At 48.4% G+C, this 13,866-nt stretch overlaps 2 protein-coding genes across 3 annotated transcripts in view; one reads left to right on the forward strand and one right to left on the reverse strand.

The window, feature by feature from the left end:
• Positions 1–3,511: 3,511 nt before the first annotated feature.
• Positions 3,512–5,722, reverse strand: BRK1 (BRICK1 subunit of SCAR/WAVE actin nucleating complex). 2 transcript variants are annotated; one of them, XM_067561257.1, is made up of 3 exons: positions 5,379–5,587; positions 4,939–5,021; positions 3,512–4,410 (listed from the first exon to the last, which is right to left on the reverse strand). In XM_067561257.1, exons 1-3 carry the CDS (start codon positions 5,494–5,496, stop codon positions 4,384–4,386), a joined length of 228 nt encoding a protein of 75 aa, XP_067417358.1. In that variant the 5' UTR covers positions 5,497–5,587; the 3' UTR covers positions 3,512–4,383. The 2 variants fall into 2 exon arrangements, with proteins under 2 accessions (XP_067417358.1, XP_067417357.1); XM_067561256.1 differs by lacking the exon at positions 4,939–5,021 and having other exon boundaries at positions 5,379–5,722.
• A 213-nt stretch (positions 5,723–5,935) lies between these two features.
• Positions 5,936–13,866, forward strand: part of RHOA (ras homolog family member A) — a 73,327-nt gene continuing 65,396 nt past the window's right edge. Inside the window, exon 1 of the mRNA XM_067561255.1 lies at positions 5,936–6,091. The gene's annotated coding sequence lies outside the window, so the exon portion shown is untranslated. The remainder of the gene's footprint in view (positions 6,092–13,866) is intronic.

A 13,866-nucleotide genomic window follows, 5' to 3' on the forward strand; every position in this document is an offset into this window, starting at 1 on the left:
ACTATAATCGAGTCACCTCTGTCTTCTTTCTGATAAGCTAAACAAATTGAGCTCCTAACTCACTCACTGTGAGGTTTTTTTTTCCAGCCCTTTTTAAAATGTGGACACTACTCCAGGATTGGTCTCACGGATGCTGTATACAGGGTAAACTCATCTCCCTGCTTCTATTCCTCTGGTTTATACATCAAAGGATCGCACTAGCCCTTTTTGGCTACTGCACCACACTGGGGGCTCATGTTGATTTGCTAGTCCACTATGACCCCTAAATCCTTTTCAGTCAGTGCTTTCTAGCTGGGGAAAGCTTTGTATTCTTATTGCATCTTGTAAGTTTCTCAACAAAATTATATTGCAGATGCATGTCTAACTCACTTCAAAAGCATTACATTAAAAGAACAATTAAGGTTTCCAAGTCAAACAGTCAAAACACAACCCTTAAACTGGCTCCCTTGTGCATCTGCATTATGATCAAAGCTGGGTGGAATTTTTCAGACAAATAGTTTATTTCCCTAACAATGCAGTTTTGGTTGACTCAAAACTATTTGAAGATTTGACCTGATTCATTTTCAGGGTTGTAGCCATGTTGGTCCTAGGATATTAAAGAGAGAAGGTAAGTGAGGTAGTATCTTTGATTGAACCAACTTCTGTTGGTGTGAGAGAAGCTTTTGAGACCAGCCGTGGTGCGTGTGGGCACTGGCAGTGCTGCGTGGGGAGCTCAGGTCTGGAATAACAGGGGTCTGGGGCTGGGATTGAGGAGAAGCAGCAAGGCTGGGGTGGGGTGGGTGTAAAAAGAGCCCAGGGATGGAATGGCAGGGTCAGGATTGAGGGGCACGAGTAAAGCTGTGCGTGCACAAGCCCACCCAGGACTAGAAATGGAAGCAGGAGCCACCCAGCCTGGTAACGGGATCCAGTTAGAAAAAACACACTCGTGACTCAAACTGTTCAGCTGGTGGACACAGCCCCACATTCAGGACAGGCTGCTTCCCCCAGCCTGAGACCTGACTCCCAGCAGGAGCTGAGCATCCAGCTGGAGGAGGCACAACCCTTCAGAGCGATAGGGTCTTACCCCACAGACTAGCGAGAGGGTTTGGGTATATGTGGGGTAGAGATGGCTCATCCATAGATTATGGGTCCCCAGTGATCATTCACTCAATTCCCCACTATGGCAGGGCAAGAATCTGGCTCTTGTGAACCACTCACCAGCCCCTTCATGTAAGCAGACCATTCCTTAGCCACCCAGAGCTTGACACGGGAGAGCAGAACTGAGCCCACCTGCCAAAGGGCAGTGGCATTCACCCATTTGAACCTGCCCGATTGCACTGACGCTCTGCCTTGAGGGCTGGGCCTGTTGCAGAGCTTTCTCTTGTTTTGGTCTCTTATTGCTGTAGCTACAGCAGCTGGGACTTCTCTATCCAGCCACACGGCCTGCTCTGCTTGTGCTCTTTTCACTTGGCTCCATGTTTCCTCTGCTGGAGCTAGTCCATCTTCTGCTTTTCCCCACCACAGGAGCTGCCCACCAACTGCCAGATTAAGGCCAGGAGGGACTACCAGATCATGTGGCCTGACCTCCTCTATATCATATGCCGCCGCCGCCACCATCACACACACCCTAAACCCAACCACTGAGACCCACAGTCACTGGACAGATTATTATGTGCCACAGGCAGAGAATAGGAGGAAACAAGGTGCACCACTGGTCAAGGCTCCTGCAATAGCCAGAAAAGGATTCAATGAGATATATCCACATATTCCTGGCAAGTTACCTGCACCCTATGCTGCAGAGGAAAGTGAACCCCCCACCACTGCCAACCTGACCTGGGGGAAAATTCCTTCCTAACCCTATTTACAGCAATCAGTTAGGTTCTGAGTATATGAGCAAGAACCAACCAGCCAAGAACGTGGAATAGAGAATGCTCCATGCCACTTCAGAGCCCCAGCCCACCTCCCGATGTCCCATCTCCGGCCATGGCCATCATTGATGCTTCTGAAGAAGAAGATTAAAAAAACCCACCTAGAATACACTGGGGGGAAAAAATCCTTTCCTGACATCTGGCAGTGGCCAACTGAAACTCGGAAGCATGAGATTTCGGAACATAAAACAAACTGGACGTGAGCCCCCGAGCTACCAGCCCACCTCCCATCATCACACACAACCCGTCATACAACCCCACTCGTAAATTTGTCCAGCTCTCTCTCAAAATTAAGTAAGTTGTTTGCCCTCACAACTCCTAGTGGGGGCTGTTCCAGAATCTCATCCCTCTGATGGTTCAAAGCATTCTTCTGATTTTCACCTGAATTTGTACATGGCCAGATCATACCCCTTTGTTCTTGTGCCAACATTGTCCTTTAGCTTAAAGAGCTCTCCCTCCACCGTGTTTATGCCCTGTTGTATTTAGAGAGAGCAATCACACCCACCACTCAGCTTTCCTTCAGTGACACTAAACAAGACAGCAGCTTATTAGAGACGCTTTCCTGAAGGCTGCCAAGACAGTGGGACAGCAGGAGAGTCTTGGGCCTACCAGAGCAGCTAGACGTTTCCCTCCATCCCTCACTCATGAGCACCCCTCCCCTTCCACCACTCAGGCTCAGAGTGACAGAAACCGCCACCAGCTCCTGGAGTCTTGGGATTAGGGGATAATTCAGCTTTCATTTAAAACCCATCAGTTTCTAGCTCTGTTTGCGGAGGTGACCAGAGTCAGCTCAAGGGCTCAGAAACCAGGGGGTCCAAGATGCCCCAGAGCTCACCTAAAATCTCATGACTTTCCAATGTGCTCCACAGAGCCACTGCAGCGCTGGCTGCTTGTGTCTGCAGAGAGCCTGACAGTGACTCAGTGGGATGAGAGCCCCATTTATAGGACTGGAGTGTTAACACTCAAACTTACACGGCAGTGTCACCAGTAACTACTTCAGCAGCAGAGATCCTAGAAACCCATTTGCCATGGAAAAAATGCATAATTTGCATTTTCACAGAGATTCTTTAGTTTTTACTCCAGCTGCCCAGCTCTGAAGACAGCGCTGGCGCCAGCAGCAGTACAGAAGGAAGGGTGGCATATGGTAGTGCCTCCCTTATTTCTCTGCTGCTGCAAGCAACGCTGCTGCCTTAGGAGCTGGACGCCAGGCCAGGAACAAATTTCACATTGATGGTAGTGTGCTGTTCGGTATTGTAGGTGTTCAACTGATACTATATATGTTGTGGCTGGGGAAACTGAAGTTCAGCATTTCATTTAACTGGCAGAAAAAAGTGGACTTTTATGGTTTTTTTAAGGAGAACTTTGTTTTTTTAATCATGGAAAACTAGGATCCCTGCTCATCACTAATCATTTTAGGGGAGTAGGAGCAAAGCCCACTGGGGTGGGAAGTGGTGGAGGAGGGAAGAAAAGAGTAGCAAGAGGCAACTGCGCATCTTACAGTAACAGACCACCGTGACTCTTCTTAGCCATTTGCACTCCATGAGCCCATTCCCGCCAATGCATCCCAGACAATGCACTCCAGCTATAGATCAGCTCAGACCCAATCAGCAGAGACGGTTTATTGTGAAATACAAATGGAAGACACTCCCCATGTGACACTACAGAATAAAAAAAGACACAAAACTCTGAAACCCACCCTACCCAGAAAAAACAATGAGAGTCCTGTAGCACTTTAAAGACTAACAAATTTAAATTTCTGCAGGCATAAGCTTTCATGGGTTACACTTACAGCCCATGAAAGTTTATGCCTGCAGAAATTAAATTTGACAGTCTTTAAAGTGCTACAGGACTCTCATTTTTGCTGTATACAGACTAACACGACTACCCCTCTGGAACTCTACCCAGAGTTTATCGTGGCACGTTACCTATTCCCCTGCCCTCCCCCAAACACACATTGCACATCTACTGCTCTGCTTGCGGACTGGAAGGATGGATATACTTGACATTCTGCTCCTAAGAGATATTAGTTGCAGTGTTTACTAAAGGAACTGAAACCACCCATGGAGAGGCCCACAAACAGCAGGGACACCCACTTCCTCAGCTGGTCAGCTTCCAAGAGAAGCTTTCTTCCCAGAAAGTGTCCTTCGGTTAGAGAGACTCTGCAGCTGCAAAGGGTAGAAGTTTTACACACACAGCTGGGAATTAAAGAGAGATTCAGGAGCTCAGGGGGTATTACACAGTTGCATGAATCTGTCCATATAAAATCACTGAATTCAACATGCTCATTTTCATTTGATCAATTTCCTCTGGAGTCGCCTGGAGCCATGCACTGAAGGCAGGGGATACTGCGTCCCAGGAGGCAGACACAAGAAGTCCTGTCAGCAGTAGGAAGTAATGAAGAAATCAGAGGCCTGACAGTCAGCTCTGGCCCAGCTGCAGGATCTTCTCCAGGTCAGCTCCCCACCAGCCACTGCAGCTATGTCAGAGTTTCGCCCTTGGTTACCTGCCAACGGAGAGCACAGCCTGCTCAGCGAGGTCAGCCCCAGGCTGGCCATTCTGCCCACTGAGGGAACGGGGAGCTGGGTAAAAGTCACCCTTCAGGGCCAGGCTGGGAGGGGCAGGAGCCCTCCCCAGGCCATGGCACCGATTCAGCAGGATCTCCGCTGTCTCTCTAGCCCCGCGGCCCAAAACCAGCCAATGCTCCACACGTGCCCCAGCGGGGTGCTGCTGGGACGCCCACAGACGCTGGCCGAGGGCAGGAGCTGCTGGGCGGGAGCGGGCACCGGGGGCTGTGCCGCCACCCCAGGGTGACAACTGCCGCAGCGGGGCTGCATGTGGGAGAGCGGCCAACCCCGCGTTTGAAGCCCAGAGCGGCCGGCGCGGTGCGGCCGGGGGGGGATGTACGGCGGGGCAAGACCCGCCGGAGCACAGCAGGGCCCGGCCGAGCCGTCCCTGGGCTGGTCGTTGCGCCCTGCGCCCAGCTGCCGGCAGGGCGGACCCCCCCCGCCCGGCCTGCCCCGGTGCCCCTCACCCTGGCCTCGATGTACTCGATCCGTCGCTCCAGCGCCGTCAGCTTCTCGTTGAGGGTGGCGAGGCGGGAGCGGCAGGACATGTCTGCGGGAGAAGGGGCGTCAGGGCTCGGCCGGGCTCGGCCCCGCGTCACCGCCCGCCACAGGCACGGCCCCGCCGCACGGAGCGACACGGCCGGGACCCGGCGGGAGGGAGCCGGGCCGGGGGATGTGAGGGCGCAGCCGGGCCGGAGCTGGCCGGGAAGTGCGGAGCCGGGCGGGGGAAGAAGGGGCGGCGGGGCGGAACCGGGCCAGGAATAGCCGGGGGGAGGTAGCCAGGGGTTGATGGCCGGACCGGGCCGGGCACAGCCGGGGGGGGGGTGGTGAGGACAGGACAGGACCGGACACAGCCGGGGGGGGGTGGGGACCGGAGGGGGAAGGGCCGGGCCGGGCCCGCACGCACCGAAGGAGTTGAGGAAGTCCGCGATCTTCTTGATGGAGCTGGTGATCACCTCGATGTACTCGCGGTTGGCCCAGTCCTGGTGGATCTCGCGCTGCACCGGATCCTCCTGCGCCGACATGGCCGCAGCGACCCCGCGGTCCGCGCCTGCGCACACGGCCGGCACCGCCCGCCAGCGCCCACGCAGCCCGGCCACGGCCACCTGCACTGCGCATGTGCGGGACCCAGCTCACAAAAGGGGCTCAGGCGGCGTGGGGAACAGTTTCCTGTGAAGATGGGAGTCCCGCCCCCGGCACTTAGCCCCGCCCCCGGCAGCCCTAGTCCCGCCCACCAGTTAGCCAACGCCGAAGGGCCAGAGAACGCCGCCAGCCAGCCCGTGGTTGCCCCCGCTTTCCCGTTGCTAGGAGACCGCGCGGGCGCCCCGCCCCGCACAGGGTCGTGTCTCTAGTACCCGCCCCTGCGCCCGCCTCGGCTCTTCCCGGCGGGAATGCGCAAGCGCGAGAACGACAGTGTGACCAGGCGGCGTAAATAGCTCCCGGGCTTTTATAGCGCCGCTTCCCGGCAGCTCTTGCGTCGCCTGCGCTGATTGGTGTTGTTGGCGGCTGCGCGCTCGTCATCCTGCCCCGCCTGTCGCCGTTCGCTGCTGCTGCAGCTCGGGGGGCCCGTGGAGCAGGAAGCGGCGCCGTCGGCGAGGCGAGACCGAGCGGAGCCTGCAGGTACCGGCCGTGCCGCCCCCGCCCTCCCCGGGCGGGCTCTGGGGGCAGCGCTCTTCGGTCCCGTCCCCCCCGCGGGCGGTTCTGCGGCCCGGGCCCGCCGGGGGCAGCCGGGGTCGCGCAGGGGGTGCTCTGCCCTCGGCCGAGGGAGCGGGCGGGAGCCCTGGGGGGGGAGGGGCGGGACGGGACAGGGGCGGCGGCCGCGGCCGCCTTTTCTGCCCACTCGTGCGGTGTGTGGTGCCCGGCGGGGGTCTGGACTCGTTCCTTCTGCCCCCGGCCCTGGCATGCGGCCGGCCTGTGCCGCGGCTGGCTCCCTGGGATCGCGCACAGGCCGGCCGGGCGCGGGAGGCGTGTCCCGCTCCTGGGACAGCACCGGTCGCTGCTAAACTCCCACTCCCCTTGTGGGACAGTTGGAGGCTCCCTGAGCTGCTCCGGCCCGGGACAGAGATCCTTGCTCAGCCTCTGCGTCGTGTTCCAGGCGTAGTAATGACCCCCTGGGTTACCTCTCTCTGGACCCCTGCCTTTCGGGGGGAGAGGGTCAGCTCTCTGCGGGGCCTTGGTAGACACTGAGAATGTTTGTAAATCGGGATCTTGTGCACATATGGACGTGGTACTGGTTTACCTTTGTGTGGGGCTCAGCCCTTCCTCAGCTACCTCGAGTGCATCCTTATCTTTAAGAGAACAGCCGTGAAAGCTAGAGTAGGATACTCGGTCAGCCCAGAGACATCCAGGCCGTGGTGGTTCTGTATCTGTGAATAAATGTTTTAAGTAAAATTGAATTTTAAAGGGGTACAGAAACACTCTCAGTTGCAAATGGCATAACAGCCTTACATTAAAGCTGAAAATTGGTTGTTGCTCAGTGTTTTCTCTGATTATTAAATGTTTCCTCCAGAGTGAGATTGAAGTAAATCAGAAATTTAAGATTGTAATCCAGTGGCTAGAGCAAGGAGTTTTATCATAAAGATATTTGGAAGTATTCTTGCTGAGTCAAAGTGAACTTTGATTTAAAAGGATCAGATTTATCAACATTTTGATATCTAGAATGTCTTAATAGTGTTTTCACCCTACTCCCAGCTCTTGTTTTTCCTCCTAGGACATCTCTTCCCAGACATCCCTACAATAAACAGGTAGCTATGTGAGGAGTAGTCGGGGGTGTCTCTTCAGACACATTAAGCCTCACCTCATATTGCAAGTCACTGAGGCCTCAGGAAAAACTAGATCAGCCACAACAATCTAGCTATGGCATAAAAGGCTTATTTCTAATATAGAGCAGGAAAAACATATCTGATGTTTAGATAATCTAAAAGATGTAGGTTTTTAAAGAATATATTTGTGTAGTACTTTTTTCCTCAAAACCCCCCAAATTTAAAGATGATTAGGATGTGTAACAATTTAATATCCAAGATTTCCATGACTCAAACTTCCAGGTTTTACTTTGGAAGTACAATGTTTACTTGTTTTGTTGAGACCAGTGTCTGGTCTGTTCCTCCTTAGAAGGACACTGCTTGGAAATTTTTGCCTTTCTATTGCAGGTGAACTGATCTGTTGCAGCAAACTCCACCCCCTTTCTGACCCTCATCTAGTGCCCATGGCAACAGAGCACTAGCATTTCAGATTGAAACACTTAATTCTGGAGCATAATGGCAGTTCTGACTTGGGCTAGGAGATAATGTTGACTGTTCTGATTTTTAAATTTCATTTCAGGAAGTTTTCAGAGAAATGCTTAATGGGGGTGTTCAGCTAAACAGAGTGAATCTTGTAGTATTTTTCCATCGTTCACCAAACACAAGCTGTTGGAGGTTGCCATGGGAAGTGAATGCCAAAGGTGGGGACCCTGCTCTGAGAGTTCTCCTACTGGGTCAGGAACAGACCATAGAAACACCCCCCAATTTATATTCACTACCACCAGGGTGCAGGACTAGTGATAGTCCTTCAGATAACCTGTTCTCCAGTGAGTCCAGAGTTTAAAGAGTACTTTGGCATCAACAAACTTCAAATAGCAAAACTGAACTCTTTCCCCCTCCCTTCTCAACTGCTCTTGCCTCCCTGTCTCTCTCTGAACCTTTGTATCTTCAGCTCCCCTCTTATCTGTTTCCTCAGCCCATTTACGCTGCCTCCAAATCCTGCCAATTTTTCCTTGACATTTCCAGGATCTGCCCAGGCCCCGACTTTATCATTTTGAGTACTGCAATGTCTTCCTCCCCATCTAGGTTGCAAGGAGAGTTCAAACAACTGCAGCAAACAAGACATAGTTTGAGGAAAGCTCTCACTGTCGTCTTCATGAATTCCATGTCTCACTTATGGATGCAAAAACATCTTTGCGCTGAGACAGAGTTCAGGATCTGTCACATCTGTACACTACCTGTATCACTATACAAGTCAGAAAACTGCACCCTCTGACAAACAGACTTGGAGGAGCTAGAGACGTTCCAATTGCACTGTTAGTACCAAATCCTGAGTGTAAAGTGGTTTGAGAGACTAAGTGGGTGAGGTTGGTCCAATAAAATACATTACCTCACCCCCCCCTTGTCTCTTGAATATCTTGGAACCAACACAGCTACAACAATGCTTCATATGTAAAGTGGCTTCATTTTCTGCAAAATGTCATCTTTCAAAGATCTGGTCTTCCTTCATTCACTCACTAACTAACTATATTCAAAAGTGGCATTACATGCTCTTTGGCCAAATCACCAGGATGGACAAAAAGCCCCAACATATCATGCTCTCAAACTCTCCACTGACACATGAAGGAGTACGTGCCCTGACCCTACTTGTCACTGCCTGAGGGGTTGCCCCAGAGATTAGTGGATTGATTTAAATCACCAAGAGAAAATCATTGATTTAAATAGTTTCCCACTGATATGTCTTTACATATTTCTTAAACAGTTGTGCAAATCTGATAATTAAAACCTATTAATTAACAATGCAATACAGCAATTTACAACATGAGGGTATACTTTGTGTAATTTTTTAGATAACTTGATTTTTATTAATTTAGGAAATAGTACATAATACTCGTTACCTGTGTCAAGCTGCAGATTCAGCAGCAGTACATTAGGAATGGTAAGAACTAAATCACACACACAAACACAATAGCACTTACATTTTATTAAACTGAATCTTAAATGTTTCACATTTGCAATTGCAGCAGTCTCCTGAGTTACCGGCTGATGGCTGTCCTTAAACTTTTTTTTCAAATTTTATTAACTCTAACAGACAAGTAAGTCATCACAACACTAAACGTACGCTGTCCTGAAAACTTCTGCAACTAGCTCTCATCTTCCACACTCCCACTGTCATTTTTATTCCTTGTTTGAAACAGAAATAAGAGGGTTTTTTTTTCCTGCTTTTTCAACTCCTAGTCAATTCCTTAACTTTGAGTGAATAATACCAAATGATGAAAATGTTCTATCTATGCCTGCAGAGGCAGCTACTGTTGTGAAAAGTTGGCTTAATAACTGAAGGAACTCTGTTTCAAGGTGCCTGGCTAAAGATTTCCACCAATTCAGGAGAGTGACTTTGTTCAAAACATCAGTAAACATGTACTGTTTAAATGGTTCCACTCCAGCCCTGAAATTTATTATGACTGGCATAACTAAGGAGTGATTTTTGAGATGCCCATGCCATGGCAGCAGCATCATGTTCAGAAGTTAGGCATCTACCTTAATATCTGGGGTTGAGAATGTTTGCAAGAAAGTGACGTGGAGTTAATGCTTGATCCATTCGCTTCTTTATTGCCTGCAGTTTAACTTTCTGGTGAGGTATTTCTTTCTTCAATGTCTCTTGAAGTGCCTTCCAAATTTCAACAGCATCAGCAATGCAGCAACAATATCTCTGAAGTTTTTGTTTAAGGCTATGGATATAGGCTTCGGTATACTAAGCATATCCTCTACATTCCTCTTTAATCCCATGTTAGATGCTTTGGATGAGAGACTTCCATCTATTTTATTATGGTTTTCTTCACAAAGTTTTATGAGAATAGGCCAGTTCCTAATAAATTGTTCAAAACAATCAACCACAGAATTCCATGGAACAAATTGAGGGAGAATGTGTTTGGATTCTCCTGCTCTCTTCAGTGAAGCTGAAGCAAAATAGTTGTTACAGAAGTTTTTGCGACTTCAACATTTTCTTTTATTCCTGGAGAAGACGTACTTAAGTCTTTGGCTAAAAGATGCATTAAATGGGCATTGCAGCCGTTTGTTGTTAAGGAGCATTATTCCATTTCTTCTTCTAAGTATCTTCTCATCTTTGCCACATTCACAGCTTTGTCTGAGACAAAACTGTGCATGTGACAGTTGAATTTTTGTTCACAGTTGACGACCGTTTTCACTGCCACTTCTTTTTTAAATATTCTGTTGTGTGGGCATCTCCCAATTCTATCGTTTCTGAAAGATATGCAACCCCATCTTCTGTTGTCACACAAGCACATATTACTGGATCATTGTGTACATTGCTCCACCCATTAAGGCTTAAACTGGCAAATTTCCCTTCAGTATTGCACACCATTCAAGTTCCTTCTCATACACTGTATCTAGCAACCTTCCCCCAATATCTGCTCTACCAGGTGGAGTGTAGCCTGGTCGTAAGGACTCAACCATGTCAATGAAGTGTTTTATTGTTAACAATGAGAAAAGGAGAATTTGTGGCATAAATAAACCGAGCAATCTTTTCATCTATGGTGTCTTATTGGTATTTGCTGGGCCTTACTAACACATCCATGTTGGTGGTTTTACTGGATGATTGAAATCTTTTGCTTGCTACTGATACTTCGTTGTCTGAAATATGTTTACTTGCAGCACTGCTGCTAAAAGTACCAATGGATGACTCTGAAGTTGTTGCAGATAGGTAGTCAGTCTCTTATGCTTAAATGGAATCCTGAAACAAAATTCAAAAATATTTTGAGTAGTTCTTCTCCGTTCTTCTCACTTTATTATTCAGTTAATCATTTACATTTTTCAGCAAGGATGCAGATCTGGTTCCAAATTACCAAAAAAGCTAAGACTGGCTGCACTTAGAGTGCACTTAATTTTGGAGTAAGCCCATAGAACTCACTGGCACTTCTGTTTTTTGAGGAAACAAGTATAGGATGGGGCTCCCTTGGGAAAGCTGAATTATGCTGAAGTAAAATAAGGAATAGATTTATTGCATCACCATTATGGTCTGTGGCCATGATGTTCCAAATAAGGGGCCTGTGTTATGTAATATAAAATAAGAAAATGACACCCAGTGGCAACTGGCAACTCTAGATTTCTCTTACTGCAGCTTTCTGTACCGTATACTTGGGTGCTAGATTCTAAACCTAGTTATCTAATTAAACAAGCCATAAGGATTAGCTAAACTAAACTTTTTGTTCTAGCAACGTCCAACATAGCAAACAGGTTGGGAATTTACTTGGTAAAGCAGACTAAACAAGCCCAGTTCCCTCAGCCTCTCCTCATAATGCCCTAGCACTCTCTCCAAATCCACAGTGTGATTTAACAAAAGGCATAGAGAGAGCCTTTAAGGATGCATTGCAAAGTGAATTATTTAAGTTGCTAACCAGCTGATCCAGTGTTCTTCAGACATCCACATCATTTTCTCCCAATAAGCAGTTTTCATTATGATGTTTCATTCTTGCAACTAGGCCTGGCCTCATCTTCTTGCACTGCTTACATTTGACACATTTTCCTTTTTTACCCAGCGAAGGAATTTCTTCAGAATATTCCCAGATAGTGTCTTATACCCAGAAACCACGACGGTTTTTCTGTAGCAAAAGTGTGGGGGAATATAGGAAGCTGTGTGTGTATTGAATAATGTTTTCCCTCTTTCTTTCCAGTCCACTCCACTGTTCCTTCCTACTCTGCCTCTGTCCTTTGTCTCTCTGTCTTTAAGACAGTGTGTTAACTAACTCCTCTGCCTTGCTTGGCCCAGCTCCACCACCACCACATAAGCCCAGAATGACGACACTCCTATCCAGCCTGTTTTTCTTTGCACATTTGACTTTAGTCTGCTGAGAAACAGAAACTGAAAGCCCAGAACTTCCAAGAAGCAAGAGCTGGTATTTAGGCTGGACAGACTAGAGCAGTGGTTCCCAACCTAGGTCTTGGGGGCCAAAAGTGGCCCACAGGGGCTTTCAAAGTGGCCTGCGGCTCCGTTCCCGCAGGCTGCAGAAGGGAGCCACTACCTAAGAACCCCGGCAGAGCATGTTTCCATGTGTCTTAAAGACCAGTGCAGGCTAGTTGCTGCAATCAAGGAGATGGAAGATCAGCAATCCCCTCCCCCTGGCTGTAGCAGGGAGCTCAGCAAAGCACTGCGCCTAGATCCATTGGTGCTGGGGTTCCTGCTGGAGCTAGAGGGAGGGGAGTACTGATCTCCTGTTCCCCTGGCTGCAGAAGGGAGCCGCTGCTTAGGGACCCATGTGGAGCGCATGCACTTTCCCTGCTGCAGCCCAGGAGACAGGAGATCAGCGAGGAGGCAGCAGACCAGGAGACTGGGGTGGGGGCATCTGCTGGCGGAAAGTGGTGGCCCTTCAGGGTTGTAAAAATATCTGTGGCCCTCAAGCCAAAAAGGTTGGAAACTACTGGACTAGAGCCAGTAATTTGTTTTTATGAGACTCTGTGTAGGTTTGGCATGTTTGTGATGAGATTTAATTGTAACTGTTTTTTAAACAAGAGAAATATTGATTTTTTAAAAAAATCAAAAATCCGATTTAAATAAAAAAATCCAATATTTTTTATTTTAAAAAAAAAAGATCAATGATTTTTATCCACCCTTTTCTCAGGGCTGTGCTAGATCTGGGAACTTCACTAGTCAACGCCTGATGTGACACGAATCACAGTCACACTGGCTGGCGAATGGTCCTTGGTAGGCTATATGTGTTTGAACATCTTCACTGGTCTGTCCGACTCTCTTCCTTCAAACTTTCCAAAATGTAACCACAAAAAATGGATTTTGTCTACTGCTTTGACCACAGTAAGTCCCTCTTTATATCTTTCCTTTATCTTCAACATTAAATTTAAGCATCTTGTCCTCTGCGAAGCTTAGGAATATCCAGGTTGTTATAATCCTCATCCACTTGGCCTGAGACACGCCTCTCTATCCCCTTAGGGCTTGTCTACACTAAAGTTTTGTATCTCTGGTTAATGATGAGATTACTTGAGGTAGTTAACATGTTTGTAAAGGTTGGCATGGACCTTCGCTCCAAGATTCAAACATCTGTTGCTAGCTCTAGTCTAGAGAGATCTGCATTGTGATCAGGACGCGCAGTGCAGCATGTGCATCTCCAAGCTAGCAGCTCTCTGAAAATAGCAGGCTAGTTGTGGAGACACAAGCTTTTAAGAATGTCTCCCCCGCCCCCCATTTTAGGTTATTTAGGTTTATAAATAAATTGCTCTTGAACCAAAATAAGTCTGGTGCAACTTTCTTTATCAGACCAGCCTTTAATGTCCTCTCATGCTAATCTGAGTAAGGTCACCTGCAGCCCCTTGTTTGTAAACACCTCTCCCTTTCTTAAGTCAGCCTGCCATGCCTTCTCTTCTCCTCTTCCAAGTCCTTCCTTACAATACACTTTTTTAAAAGGTCTTTTGACCTGTAACTCCTTAAACAAAGTAGGTGACTGAAAATCTTTACCAAAAGGGAGAAAAAATAAATCTCAGAACCAGTGGCACATTTGGAACTTTTCTTCAGTCACTATTTTCCGTTCCCTTTTCTGCTCAGTCATGCTGTTCCCAATCCCTCTTTCTGCATTTGTATGTTTTTAATAAGGCCTAGTTTACACACATTTTATACTAGTGTAATTA

The sequence above is a fragment of the Emydura macquarii genome, unplaced genomic scaffold (assembly GCF_026122565.2).
Source record: "Emydura macquarii macquarii isolate MOO-44397 ecotype Brisbane River unplaced genomic scaffold, CSIRO-AGI_Emac_v2 contig_2369, whole genome shotgun sequence".
NCBI classification, from domain to species: Eukaryota; Metazoa; Chordata; order Testudines; family Chelidae; genus Emydura; species Emydura macquarii.

Coding starts and splice junctions, on each gene's coding strand:
- BRK1 (XM_067561256.1), bottom strand. CDS start 5,496: ATGTCGGCGCAGGAGGATCCGGTGCAGCGCGAGATCCACCAGGACTGG. Junction 4,411..5,378: donor GGACTTCCTCAACTCCTTCG/GTGCGTGCGGGC, acceptor CTCCGTTGGCAG/GTAACCAAGGGCGAAACTCT.